Source organism: Engystomops pustulosus, chromosome 11 (genome assembly GCF_040894005.1).
Source record: "Engystomops pustulosus chromosome 11, aEngPut4.maternal, whole genome shotgun sequence".
In the NCBI taxonomy this organism is placed as follows: domain Eukaryota; kingdom Metazoa; phylum Chordata; class Amphibia; order Anura; family Leptodactylidae; genus Engystomops; species Engystomops pustulosus.
The window spans coordinates 1,291,456-1,306,798 of NC_092421.1; the positions used below are offsets into that span (position 1 = coordinate 1,291,456).

At 48.2% G+C, this 15,343-nt stretch overlaps 1 protein-coding gene across 3 annotated transcripts in view; it reads left to right on the plus strand.

The window, feature by feature from the left end:
* Positions 1-15,343, plus strand: part of LOC140106323 (membrane-spanning 4-domains subfamily A member 4A-like) — a 47,169-nt gene that overhangs the window by 3,790 nt on the left and 28,036 nt on the right. For 2 of the 3 annotated variants that reach the window (XM_072130721.1, XM_072130720.1), the window contains exons 2-3: positions 6,743-7,029; positions 14,551-14,661. In XM_072130721.1, the coding sequence (XP_071986822.1) occupies positions 6,757-7,029; positions 14,551-14,661 (384 nt within the window). In that variant the 5' untranslated portion in view covers positions 6,743-6,756. Of the gene's footprint in view, positions 1-6,565; positions 6,659-6,742; positions 7,030-14,550; positions 14,662-15,343 lie in introns of all 3 variants that reach the window. The other variant, XM_072130722.1, reaches the window with a different exon arrangement.

Below are 15,343 nucleotides of genomic sequence, written 5' to 3' on the forward strand. Positions count from 1 at the left end.
TACCCAGAATCTATGAGACTGATACTGAGCAGTGACCACATCCTGTACCCAGAATCTATGAGACTGACACTGAGCAGTGGCCACATCCTGTACCCAGAATCTATGAGACTGATACTGAGCAGTGGCCACATCCTGTACCCAGAATCTATGAGACTGATACTGAGCAGTGGCCACATCCTGTACCCAGAATCTATGAGACTGACACTGAGCAGTGGCCACATCCTGTACCCAGAATCTATGAGACTGATACTGAGCAGTGGCCACATCCTGTACCCAGAATCTATGAGACTGATACTGAGCAGTGGCCACATCCTGTACCCAGAATCTATGAGACTGATACTGAGCAGTGACCACATCCTGTACCCAGAATCTATGAGACTGATACTGAGCAGTGGCCACATCCTGTACCCAGAATCTATGAGACTGATACTGAGCAGTGGCCACATCCTGTACCCAGAATCTATGAGACTGATACTGAGCAGTGACCACATCCTGTACCCAGAATCTATGAGACTGATACTGAGCAGTGGCCACATCCTGTACCCAGAATCTATGAGACTGATACTGAGCAGTGGCCACATCCTGTACCCAGAATCTATGAGACTGATACTGAGCAGTGACCACATCCTGTACCCAGAATCTATGAGACTGACACTGAGCAGTGGCCACATCCTGTACCCAGAATCTATGAGACTGATACTGAGCAGCGACCACATCCTGTACCCAGAATCTATGAGACTGATACTGAGCAGTGACCACATCCTGTACCCAGAATCTATGAGACTGATACTGAGCAGCGGCCACATCCTGTACCCAGAATCTATGAGACTGACACTGAGCAGTGGCCACATCCTGTACCCAGAATCTATGAGACTGATACTGAGCAGTGGCCACATCCTGTACCCAGAATCTATGAGACTGACACTGAGCAGTGGCCACATCCTGTACCCAGAATCTATGAGACTGATACTGAGCAGTGACCACATCCTGTACCCAGAATCTATGAGACTGATACTGAGCAGTGACCACATCCTGTACCCAGAATCTATGAGACTGACACTGAGCAGTGGCCACATCCTGTACCCAGAATCTATGAGACTGATACTGAGCAGTGACCACATCCTGTACCCAGAATCTATGAGACTGATACTGAGCAGTGACCACATCCTGTACCCAGAATCTATGAGACTGATACTGAGCAGTGACCACATCCTGTACCCAGAATCTATGAGACTGATACTGAGCAGTGACCACATCCTGTACCCAGAATCTATGAGACTGACACTGAGCAGTGGCCACATCCTGTACCCAGAATCTATGAGACTGATACTGAGCAGTGGCCACATCCTGTACCCAGAATCTATGAGACTGATACTGAGCAGTGGCCACATCCTGTACCCAGAATCTATGAGACTGATACTGAGCAGTGACCACATCCTGTACCCAGAATCTATGAGACTGATACTGAGCAGTGGCCACATCCTGTACCCAGAATCTATGAGACTGATACTGAGCAGTGACCACATCCTGTACCCAGAATCTATGAGACTGATACTGAGCAGCGACCACATCCTGTACCCAGAATCTATGAGACTGATACTGAGCAGTGGCCACATCCTGTACCCAGAATCTATGAGACTGACACTGAGCAGTGGCCACATCCTGTACCCAGAATCTATGAGACTGATACTGAGCAGTGGCCACATCCTGTACCCAGAATCTATGAGACTGATACTGAGCAGTGGCCACAGTCTCCTTCACATTACGGATGAGGACAGGTCCTGCTGAAGCTCCTCCACAAGTAATGACCTCCCCTCCCCATGTCTCATGTAATTTTTTTTAATGGATTTAGGATATAAATAGAAAATAAAGGTTTTTCTCTCATTAATAACTAGCTGTAGTGTAACCCAAGTCTCCACCATGATTAGTTGTTAGGTGAGGGTCTCCTGCAGTGTAGCTGCTGCCTGTGTGATACAAGTCCCCATAGAGTGATTTAGGGCACCTGACCCGGTGACGGTTTCTGCTCACCTTCCTCCAGTTGTTCTCCATGTTCTGGGTGTGAGGAGGAGCAGGGGACGGGCTGTTGGATCTTCCTTCGCTCTTCCATTGTGAGCAGTAGATGCTGCAGCGCCCTGACTCCTTACCATGGCAGACTGTTATGTGGCCACTTTGGAGCAGCTTTAGGTCCCGGCCTCTGTACAAAATGCCCAAAGATCATCTGCCATCGGTCACAAAGTATTGAAGCTGTTCACATAGTAAATGGTGGTCAATGATTTCAGCCCTTAGATTGGACTTATAGTCACATGGTTCTTTTCTGATAACAACTCGCACTCGTTGTCAGGATTCGGGGTCAGTGAACCCCCTGGACCACCTCGGACGGTGACACAAGCCGACACCTGGGACCGGAATCTAAGTGGCACCCGGTCTCCCCCAGAGCCGACACAAAGCGGGTTGGTCTTGCTGCGTCGTGGTGCCACCAGGTCGTTCCACAGGTGTAACTTGTTGGCAGTGCCAGCCGAGGTCGAGGTGCAGATTCACAATCCAGGCTCGAGGTCGGGGACAGGCAGGTAGTCAGGGCTGGCGGCAGCGGTACAGAACCAAGAACAGGTCTGAGGTCACAGCAGGAGATCAGAGCAGAACAGGAACGGAAAACAGGAATCACAGTGGACGCTTTCTCTACGGCTACGAACTCAAAGATCCGGCAGAGGTTTATATAGAAACCAGCGCCAATCTTCGAGAGCCGGCCTGAGGAGGCGGGGCAGCTCGGGCGACCGGAGAGGTAAGTGAGGGCTGGGGTCGCGCCACCACGGAGAGGGGCATGGGTGTGCCCACGACCCAAGACATGGATACAGCAAATTCTCTCCCCTTCTTATATTCACTTATTTGATTCTATTATATTTGAAAAGTATTTCTTCTACATTGATACACTGGGGCACATTTACTTACCCGGTCCATTCGCGATCCAGCGGCGCGTTCTCTGCACTGGATTCGGGTCCGGCCAAGATTTAATAAGGTAGTTCCTCCGACGTCCACCAGGTGGCGATGCTGCGCTGAAGAGCATCTGAACGTACTGGAGTTCACAGGCTCGGGCTGAGTGAAGGTAAGCACATCCCAAGCGACACATTTTCCGTTCTAAAATTCCCGATTTCCGTCACGCGCATGCCGGCGCCGATGCGCCACAATCCGATCGCGTGCGCCAAAATCACGGGGCAATTCAGGTACAATCGGCGCAAATCGGAAATATTTGGGAAAACACGAATCGGGCCCTTAGTAAATGACCCCCATTGTATCTCAATAACAATAATAACAATAATCTGTATTTATATATATCGCCATCATATTCTGTACTTTACAAATCATAGGGGACAAATATAATATAATAGGGGACACAGCACAAACATTCATATGGAACAATAGGAATGAGAGCTTACAGTCTATGAGGATGAGGGGAGACACAAGAACTTACGGTCTATGAGGATGAGGGGAGACACAAGAACTTACGGTCTATGAGGATGAGCGGGGACACAAGAGCTTACAGTCTACGAGGATGAGGGGGACACAAGAGCTTACAGTCTATGAGGAATAGGGGAGACACAAGAGCTTACAGTCTATGAGGATGAGGGGAGACACAAGAGCTTACAGTCTATAAGGGTGATGGGGGGACACAAGAGCTTACAGTCTATGAGGATGAGGGGTGACACAAGAGCTTACAGTCTATGAGGATGAGGGGAGACACAAGAGCTTACAGTCTATGAGGATGAGGGGGTGACACAAGAGCTTACAATCTATGAGGATGAGGGGGTGACACAAGAGCTTACAGTCTATGAGGATGAGGGGATGACACAAGAGCTTACAGTCTATGAGGATGAGGGGAGGACACAAGAGCTTACAGTCTATGAGGATGAGGGGGGACACAAGAGATTACAGTCTATGAGGATGAGGGGGTGACACAAGAGCTTACAGTCTATGAGGATGAGTGGAGACACAAGAGCTTACAGTTCAGGTTGGGATTTGAACCTAGAACCTGGAATCCATGTGCCTTAAAGACTAGGCAACAGGCTCATCAGATAACAGTTAGATGATTTATGGTAACTGCTACTGTTACACTGTGACACAGACTAATGCAATGATATATAGAGAGGGATCTTCTCAGAGATTATTATTGTAATTATGGAGACAATTATTATTATTTTTACTATTATTAATAATCGTCTCCATAATAATAAAAAATAATAAAATTTATATTAATAATTGTCTCCATAGTTACAATGATAATCTCTGAGAAGATCCCTCTCTATATATCATTGCATTAAGTCTGTGTCACAGTGTAACAGTAACAGGTAACAGTTCTTAGTTACCAAAAATCCTCAGCTAGAGAATCACAGCTCATAGCTCAGTAGATCGAGGTTCTGTGTCTCTACGTCAGTTGGACTGCAGAGGGTCTGGGTTTGAATCCTGGGCTAGGCTAAAATGTATTTAATTGAATTAAATAGAGACCTTGGGGCAGATTTATCAGGTATCTGAAAGTCAGAATATTTCCAGTTGCCCATGGCAACCAATCACAGCTCCCCTTTAAAATATTCATGAGCACTGGTGAAATGAAAGCTGAGCTGTGATTGGTTGCCATGGGCAACTGGAAATATTCTGACTTTCAGACAATTGATAAATCTGCCCCCTTGTGTCTGGGGAAGCCCTAGGACAGGGGTGGCGAACCTATGGCACGGGTGCCAGAGGCGGCACTCTGAGCCCTTTCAGTGGGCACCCAGGCCATCACCCCAGAATAAAGTTCACCAGACAGAACTCAAAGAATCTGCCTGCAGAATCTTCCTACAATGATAGATGAATTTGCCCTCCTCCTTTCAGCTGGGTTGGTGTCCTTGGGAGGCTGAAGGATTGAAAGTTGTCAATGAACAAAGAGAAATACATTGCTGCGCTGGCACTTTGCAATAAATAAGTGGCTTTTGGTTGAAGTTTGGGCACTGAGGCTCTAAAAGGTTCACCATCACTGCCCTAGGAGATGTGGAGACCATATATGGACAGATTGTGATCTCTCCCTGATGACGTGGTCCCTGCTCTCGGCTAACCCGATCTCTCAGAAGGATTCCCTGCCTGATGTCTGTAGAAGCCATTCAGTATGGCAGGTTCTGGCTTTGAAAGTCTTTACTAGGCGGGACACAGAGCCGGGACAACCCCAGCCCGTGCGGGACCTGGAGAGAATATCCGTGACAATCTCCCAGCTCTGCCCGTGACGCGAGGCAGAGGGGAAAAAAACAGGACTGTCCCAGCCAATCCGGGACAGTTGGGAGCTACAGTACATAGCTGGGTGTCATGAGCACAGAGATAATATTGAAAACCAAATCTGCTGATGGTTAGGCCAGTATAGGCAGTGTAGAGGGAGAAGAGATGAGGACCTAGGACTGAGCCCTGAGGACCCCGAAACTGAGAGGAAGAAGAGAAGAGAAAGATCCAGAAAAGGAGACACTGAAAGTGCAGTCAGAGAGAGGAGACTGCAGGGTCCTTCTGCCAATGGTGCGAAGCCCCTGAGGAGGAGCTGGTGGTCCACAGTATCAAACGCTGCCGATAGATCCAATAGGATGAGGAGGGAAGAGTCACCTCTGGATTTAGCAGTGATCTATAATATTGATTATTTTCTGAAATTAAAATTCACATATTAAGGCCACTTTCACATGACTGTAGGAGATCTATATACGGCTGCAAGCTTGCGGCCATACATCCATCCCCTATAGACCGACAATGGCTGAACGGAGCGATGCGGTGCCACTGTACCACTCCGTACACAAAGAAAAGATAGGACACGTCTTATCTTTCCCTGTGTTTTGGGCCATGAACCGTGGAGAGGGGAGGGGTTAACCCCTCCTCATGGCGCCGGACGTATGCCCACATGTCAGTATACACAGCCTGCCTACTGCAGGAAGCAGCAGATGTCTGCCCCACCTCTTCACTGCCAAGCAGCTGCTGACTGTCCTCAAACACTTTGTCCTCGCTGAATAGTGGCGCGGAGCCCAGACCACCTAGTAGCTCTCTGGCTGCGGGAAAGGAACAGGACAGAGCCTGGTTGAGGACAGGTGAGGGCCGCTGACCTGCACCTGGGCCATGCCAACTAATTGTTGTATCTGACGAACCCACAGACTCTTGGCTGGGGTTGTCAGATGTTATATTAGAGGAATTGGATGACCTGGTCAACCATTCAACAACCTTTGGGTTGTTGATGAACACACTGTCGCTAGATGACAACGGCAGTTCTAGCCTCACAGAGTCACCCCTGCTGCGACATCCCCTTACTGTGCTGCCACCTCTGCCTGCTCCACCTGCCACCTTTCTGTCTGACATAGTGGTTTATAAACTATGTGGATCTGACACGTAAATCTGGCTGTAAACTATAGGCCCAAAAAGTTATGGCAATGTGTGTTATACAGATACCTCACAACTGACACCTAGTGAGAGGTCCACAAATCACTACAGCAGCTGCATATGCATGTATGTCAAACAGATTTGTTCCTATTCGATTTTGTCACTAAATAGAACTGCAATTTTGGGTATACAGATCCCCCCATAAAGAACAACCAGGGATTGGAGCAGGAATCGCTACAGCACAGAACAGTAGCAGCAGCTGGACGCTACAGACAGCACATCCAGTGTAATATGCTTAGTAACATATAAGATGATATTTACCGTTCCACTTGTTGTAAATTACAAACTAATGTTACATTGTTTCTTTCAGTGTCGGTGTCCACAATGTCCACAACAAATAATGAGAATTCCCCTCCTGGCTACACCCCACAGAGCCCGGCTCCGACATCTGTCCCTAACTGGAATACACAAGTTCCAACCTACATACAGAATGTCCCTTCTCCATATCCCGGATACAATGCTTCTTCTCCAGCACAGGCGTGGAATGTAGCCACGGGGCCACCACAATGGAATGTGGCTGGAATAGTGGCCCCAAATACAGACCCTTCATCTCCTTTCTTCACAACATTCCTGAGGGGCAAACCAAAAGCCTTGGGGGTAAGTAGACATAGAATAGGCACCAATAGGAAAGAATGATAAGCCTTTGATTTGTCATAATTTTTGTCCATGATTTTCTTACATAAAACTACATACAGTAAATGTCTTATGTCCGGCTGCTCACCAGATGATTGCGCTGTGGCTCAGTTACAAGATGTATTATTTCACATTTATGATGATGCGCAACTCTGAGAAGCAGCCAAAGATGCCTGGAGGTGGTCTGCAGGACTTCATGTCTACCAGTCTTTCCTTCCTTCTTATAGACCAGTGATGGCTCTGTCTATAGCAGTGATGGCAAACCTTTTAGAGGCCGAGTGCCCAAACTACAAGAAAGATCCGCTTATTTATCGCAAAGTGCCAACACAGAAATGTAATTAGTGATTTATACTCCCTTCTCTGTCACAGTTTTCATTGATACCAGCCCCTGAGGCATCAATACAGCAGAAAATAGTCCCAGGTACAGCTGTCACTTTATAATAGCTCTGTGCACAGCAAGTCCTGGGCTGTCTGGGACTGCAGGAAGATACCTGGAGTCATCTCTGGTGATGGCCTGAGTGCCCACAGAAAGGGCTCCGAGTGCCACCTCTGACACCAGTGCCATAGGTTACCCATCACTGCTATAGACATTCAGAGGAAATAACCCTAATGTTACAGATTTCAGTCTCTGTATAATATATTTCATTATTTTAACCCAACCTGAAGGGCATAATTCAGGTCCAGGAGATCGAACAAGCTCTGCTGTTTGGGATCGGGGTCCATGTTCAAATCAAGCAGCTTCCAGCCCCTGAGGATCCACTGGCTTGTCCTCTGTGATTGGCCAGGCTGGACATGAGACTCAAACAGTATAGGAGCAGGGTCTAGATGCCATCACACACAAGAGACTGCTACGGAGAGGATGCTGCTTGTCATAGGGTCAGTCATCTAGATTTTGGAAAAAAAGATTTGGGATTTCAGAAAAAAACTGCAATTCCCCTGGTCCAGGCACCTAGGTGTATAGCTGTGGCTCCTGTTATTAGGGACAGGTGGAAATGTGAAATAACTGCCATTATTGGGGCACTATGAAAATCTACATTAGGCTACTCATAGGCTGCTATAGTGCAGGATTAGTCAGGGCTGTGAGTCTGTGGACCCTCTGGACCTCCACGGGAGGTGGTACTAGCCGACACCGGAGTCTAAGTGGCACCTGGTCTTCACCAGAGCGCCGCGCGGAGTGGGATGGACTTGCTGTGGCAGGATACCACCAGGTCGTTCCACAGGTGCGACTAGTCCATGGTGGCAGCCGAGGTAGTAATGCAGGAGACAGTCTGTACCCGGGGTGACAGCAGGAGAAAAGTGCAGGAAGGAACACAGGAACGGATTGGTACATGGGACAGGAATACAGGATACACAGGAGGGCTTTCACTTCAGGGAAATGGCTTAAAAATCCGGTGGGGAATTATGGGAGCCGCCGGATTAAATGCAGACCCAGAAGTGGCCAGCGCCAATCACCTGGGCCTAGTCCGGACAGGAACAAGAGGTAAGTCCAAGGGAGCAGGGCCAACGCAGCGGAGAGAGGCACAGGTGCACCCGCGATCCGCGATATGGATCACAGGGGTACCCGTGACAGTACTCCCCCCACCTTCGGCCTACCCCTCTTCTTCTTGGTCCCTCTAAAGGAGCTCAGACCCGGACCCCTTCCAGTCTACAAGAAAGAACCGCTTACCACTTACCACAATCTTCATGTCCAGAAACTCTTTAACCTCATAGACATCACCAGGAGAGAAGACAGGAGGAGTCCTACCCATCAGCCTGGGTCTTGACGCGGTCCGTGGCTCAAAGAAGGGACTGGTGGGTCTGGTCCCAAATAGACTTGAGGTCCTGCACCAGATCCTCTACCGCAGGGACATCAGAGAGAGTAGACAGCGGAAGAGGAAGGCAAGGAATACGTCCATAGACCACAAAGAATGGAGCCAAGCACGTAGACCCCGAGTCCAAGGAATTATAGGAAAACTCAGGTAGTAAGTCAGCCCCATTGTCTTGACGGGGTTCTGGTAGAGTCTGGTTCACCCTCTCTACTTGACCATTCGACCGAGGGTGGTAGGCAGAAGAAAAGTCAAGGTTGACCTGCAACTGGTTACACAGGGAATGCCAGAATCAGACACAATGTGTAGCGGAAGGCCATGCAGCCGGAATATATGTTTGAAGAACAAACTGGCAAGCTGTGGGGAACCCGGAAGACCTGAAGGGGAACAAAATGAGACATTTTGGAAAACGGGTCCGTCATCACCCAGTTGACAGTACTGCCTGAGGAGACAGGCGGGTCGGTGACAAAGTCCGTTGCCACGTGAGACCACGGGCGACTGGGTATTAGCAACGGAAGTAACAGTCCAGCCGGTTTGAGACGAGAGGCTTTATTGCGGGCACAGGAGGAGCAGGATCCCACAAACTCCCGAACATCTTTGACCAGGTCTGTCCACCAGTAGTAGCAGGAGATGAGGGCCACGAAGCGTTGCAGCCCTGGGTCCCCAACCAGACGAGAAGAATGTCCCCAAGACATATGTCTTGCCGGGAGGTAGCTGCCGAAGATCCACTGGAGCTGCAACAACAAGCTGGTCCGGAGAAATTATATGCCAAGGAGCTGGTTCTTCCTTAATATCCGAAGCACGGGCAGTGCATCAGCCTTGACATTCTTGTCTGTCAGACGAAAATGAATCAGCAAGTCGAAGCGGGAGAAGAACAGTGACCGGCGGGCTTGCCTGGGATTCAGGCGCTGGGCTGTCTGGAGGTACAGTAAGTTCTTGTGGTCAGTGTACACACTCACGGGATGGAGCTCCTTCCAGAAGATACCGCCATTCTTCTAAAGCAAGTTTGATGGCCAACAGCTCTCCAATCGAATAATTTCTCTCAGCTGGAGAAAAGGTGTCAGTACCCGTCCAGCAAACCGCACAACCACAACCAGGCTTGGCGCTCGCTGTCAGACTAGGTAAGTGGTGGGAACTCACCCTGCGATGTCCCTGTGGGCTAAGGCCCTGCCTAAAGCAGATAAACCGACCTGGTAAGGGGGAACCTAACTGACGATCCCTTGGGCTGCAAGACCAAAAAAACCTGGAAACACCTAAGGTTCCTCCCATTGCTTCAGATGTCCCGGCCTGTTACCTGCCTCTCAAGTCACAAGGCAACCGGTCCCCCTGCAAAAGGAGGATGTGTCCCCACTACCAGCAGCACCAGGGCCACCCATCCACAGCATCTGCTCAGCTCTCCAGCCTCTAAATCATGCACATTTCCAGGACCTTAATAGGAACATTTCCAAATTGTTGTCCTTTGACATATTCCCAATCAGGCTGGTGAGGATGGACAGCTGTAAAGATGTGATGTGGTGGCTGAGCCCTAGTCCTTCTCCCAACAGTCAGTCCCCACCCTTCCCCAGCAGCTTGTGGACTCAATCTGCAACGCTATTACTCCAGAGGTGCAGCTCACAACCCACACATGGACCAGTAAGCACGGACAGCCCCGGACAATCTCCTCACCTACCCAATGGGATAACATAGCGGTGATATTAAGAACTTCATTAACACCGTATTCACCAGTAATAGAAATGTGTAACCAAACAATTTATACCAAAACCTACAATAGTTCCACATAATCTACTAATCCAATTCTTAACAAGAGCAAAGACAAAGGGGTCATTTATCTTTCATTTTTTATGATTTTTTTGCGATTTTTTTCTGCACTGATGTCGGCTGGACATTTGTTTATCGTCAGTAAGACTCATGTGTCTTCTATCCCAGATGTTCTAAAAGTTGCAAATTTCAATGTTATCTGGATACGACCACCTCTGCTGGAGGAATTGCACAAAGACACAAATTGTATTTGTATATGAAATGTCCTGGAGTTACTGCAGGTCCCGCAGCCGTCCTGTGGTAATGATCGCTGGATGCAGGAGGTCAGGCAGGACTCAATAGCGCATGTCTGGCCACCGCTGCCAGAGTGTGAGGTGGTCGTATCCAAGGACACAGTCTCATTTCTAAGGCACAACATGACGACATTTATGAGAAATTATCTTCACACAGGAACATTTTTTTTTATGACTTTCAATTGAAGAAAAGGAGCAATGAAGTGAATGCAATGTAACGCAATAGCAGCATGACAAGGGGTTAAATGGGAGCTATCTATGGGGTTAGGTGAAGGTCAGAGATGGAGGGGGAGATGTTACAGTAAGTAGTGAGCAGTCACGTACAGGGGAGGGTTTGGGAATATTGGTAAATATACGGACACGAGGCAGTGTCAGTCTGTCACTGGAATCTGAGGAGAAAAGAACAATTTTCCCGCCCGCCCCTTTATAATAAGGGATGCAGATGGGGGGCCAAAAACAATGTCGCAGCGGCGGATGTAGGAGGGGTTCTCGGGGGCAAAAAGGAGGTGTTGAGACGGGGGAGCTGGCACCACGGGGGGTGTCCAGTCCCCAGAATAGTTGTTTAACAGAGAAATGGTGAATTCCTGGGAGCAAGGATCTCAGGAGGTGCGGAAGTCTCCATTTTGGGTCCCTGGTCAGGCGCATATACGGCCGGGGACAAGTGAGACTTTGTGGCAGCTGCTTTGATGGTAATTTAGATGCCCCCCGGAACCCCTTTGCTAGCTGAGTTTAATGTAAATTGTAATGTTATGCAATGTTATTGATTAATGATGATGTTTGTTATAATAAATGCGGCCGCTGTCTACTTTACATCTAACGTCTGTGTACGCCTGGTAATGAATAGAGGGATTTTGGGGGGTTGGGTTTTTACAGCGGTAATTTTAAGTCCCAAAGTCATGTTTTCATAAGGCAAATGAAATAATTAAATGTAAATGTCCAGATGGGAAAACTCCTTTAACACAAGAAAAAAGTTAGAATGATAAATTACCAAAGAAGCAGATGGAGAAGAGACAAAAAAGAGCCAAAACAAACAGGGTGCGGTCACACGTCGCATTTACTGCATGTGTTTAAAAACGCATTGCTACAGCTGAAGGGAGATTTGCCTAATTAAACAGCTGTTTACAAAACGCAAGTGTTAACACATTGTTAACACATGTGTTAACATCACGGTTGGCGCAAGTGTTTGTTAACACATTGTTAACACATGCATTAACATCGCGGTTAGCGCATGCGTTTTGTAAACGCAAGCGTTAACAGCTGTTTAATTAGGCAAATCTCCCTTCAGCTGTAGCAATGCGTTTTTAAACACATGCAGTAAATGCGACGTGTGACCGCGCCCACAGAGAAAAGATAAACAATTAAGCGATTGTGTAGAATAAAGTATCATTTTACAGATAACAATATCTCCATATGTGAGTGGCATAAAGTCTAATACCCGATATGTATTGAATATTGATATCATAATGCACTGAACCCCCAGCAGCGATCATTCACACTGTTCAGTTCTGAGACTCCAGTCTTCATTATTAATCTTCCTACACAGACGGACAGAACAATCAATGATCAGACGTAACAATTACTGAAACCATGGGAACAACACAAAACCTTCATAACGAGTCGTCCGCATTGCTACATCGTATCCTTCCCCTAATCTAAACCCATCCAAGAAAATGTAACAATGAAAGAGAACTGGAAGATTAGCTCAAACACATGGCAGTAAATGACACATTAATTATCCCGCAGTGAATAATAGAATAAATACATTTTCCAGCCGCAGCGGAGAGATGGGTTTAACGTTGTCATTATTTATATTCTTTATTTTTTATTAATGCACAAGGCAAATTCAATACAAAAAGTTTCTCCACTTCATCTCATTCCATCTTCACAAAGGTTTCTATAGACAGACTTAGGGCGCGTTCACACGTTACGTTTTGGTTGCGTTTGAAACGCATATACAACAGCTGATGTGAGGTGATTTGCCTAATTACATTACCGTTTACGCTTGTAAACGCAATGTTAACGCATGTGTTAACAAAACACATGCGTTAACACGTTGTTAGCGCATGCGTTAACATCGCGTTTACAATGCGTTTTGTAAACGGAAATGTTAACAGTGATGTAATTAGGCAAATCACCTCCTCAGCTGTTGTATATGCGTTTCAAACGCAATGAAAACGCAGGTCAAAACACTACGTGTGAACGCGCCCTTAATGTTAAAGATGGGGAAGTTCTTTTTATATGGGATGAAAACTTACTTTGGTTACTACCTTCTTGTACCTTCTCTGGCTCACATTCTGCCCCCACCCAGGATTTGCTGGTAATCACTCATTGACCCCAGTTGGCTCCTCCAGGTACACGGCTTCCTCATCCGGTCATCCCAGCACCACGCCACCACTTTTAGCAAAGCCACAGGGAAACAGCAGCAGGTCTTTTCTACAACTCATCTGTTCAAGCAAAAGACCACGCAGCATCCTAGAGCTGAGGCCAGGGATCCAGGAGCAGAAACCCTCCAGCCCTTTCCAGTCTTCCAGCTCTCCAGCTCTTTCCAACACTTTCCAGCTCTCTCCAGCCCTTTCCAGCCCTCTCCGGCCCTCCAGCCCTTTCCAGCTCTCCAGCCCTTTCCAGCTCTCCAGCCCTTTCCAGCCCTCCGGCTTTCCAGCTCTCCAACCCTGCGGCTCTCCGGCCCTCCAGCCCTGCAGCTTTCCAGCTCTCCAGCCCTGCGGCTTTCCAGCTCTCCAGCCCTGCGGCTTTCCGGCCCTCCAACCCTGCGGCTCTCCGGCCCTCCAGCCCTGCGGCTTTCCAGCTCTCCAGCCCTCCGGCTTTCCAGCTCTCCAGCCCTCCAGCCCTGCGGCTCTCCGGCCCTCCAGCTCTCCAGCCCTCCAGCCCTGCGTCTCTCCGGCCCTCCAGCCCTGCGGCTTTCCGGCTCTTTCCAACCCTGCGGCTCTCCAGTCCTCCAGCCCTTTCCAGCTCTCCAGCCCTCCGGCTTTCCAGCCCTCCAGCCCTGCGGCTCTCCAGCCCTCCAGCCCTGCGTCTCTCCGGCCCTCCAGCCCTGCGGCTTTCCGGCTCTTTCCAACCCTGCGGCTCTCCAGCCCTCCAGCCCTTTCCAGTCCTTTTTGGGTTTTAAAATCCACGTCCCAATTGATTTCAAAGTTGTGGCCTGAACCAAATTGTGTTGTGAAATTCAGATAAACCTTCAAACCCGAATTTGGAACAACTCTGATCTCCGATTCTTTTTCCTTTTCAGTTGTGTCTAGCACTGGAGCCTTTATTCCACCAAAGTTCACAGTGGATGGAAATTTGTCATTATTTTAATTGTCTTCCAATATTTTTTGTTACAAAGAACAACGAGTTTACCCTTTACTTCTCAGACCTGTATTATAAAGGTAACGCTGTAATTACTTGCCTGTATCACAGACATCTGGACCGCGCTCTTCTGGGGTGGAAAGGCTAAAATGTGATGAATGATGAGCCGGACTGTGACTGCTAATGCCAGGCAGCTGCTGATACAGCAAGAACAGCTGAAACGCACAACAATAAAAGATGATACAATTTGGGTTATTCAAAAAACAATGCAAAAATAGGATATTGACCTAAAAAGTTCTTTAATGTTTTGTTTCTTTGTGTTTCAGATTGTGACGATTGTTGCCGCCATCCTGGAGATTGCATTTGGAATCGGCTTGGCTTTCACTAGTCCCGGCATAACATTAATAAGTGGAATTCCTTTTTGGGGGCCGATTTTTGTAGGTATCATTACTATGTCCTAATTGTAGATGCCTTTGTACTTGATATGAACCACCACTAGAAATGTCCTTGATTCAGAGCAGAGGTCAGAGGGCAGGGGGCAGGGGGGAGGACTGGTCATGTTGGGTCTTGGGTCTACACGACCTTTGTATGTTCCCATCATGTTTTCCTAGGTTTGCCCTTAATTTATCCCACTTATAAAAACACTGAGATGGAAATGTTACTTTCTTCTGTGTCAATCTATGATCAGTGGTAAACGGGTAAGTTATCGGAGCGGCAGCGGGTTCCCTAATTCCTGAGCTGGAAGCAAAGCGTCACCTGAAGGTCACACTGGGGCACATTTACTTACCCGGCCCATTCGCGATCCAGCGGCGCGTTCTCTGCACTGAATTCGGGTCCGGCCGGGATTTATGATGGTAGTTCCTCCGCCGTCCACCAGGTGGCGCTGCTGCGCTGCAAATCATCTGAACGCGCCGTAATACACAGAGCTGGACCAGGTGAAGGTAAGCGCTTCCCAAGCGACACATTTTCGGTTTTTAAATGCGGCGGTTTTTCCGAATACGTTGGGTTTTCGTTCGGCCACGCCCCCCAATTTCCGTCGCGTGCATGCCGGCGCCGATGCGACACAATCCTATCGCGTGCGTCAAAATCCCGGGGCAATTCAGGGAAAATCGGCGCAAA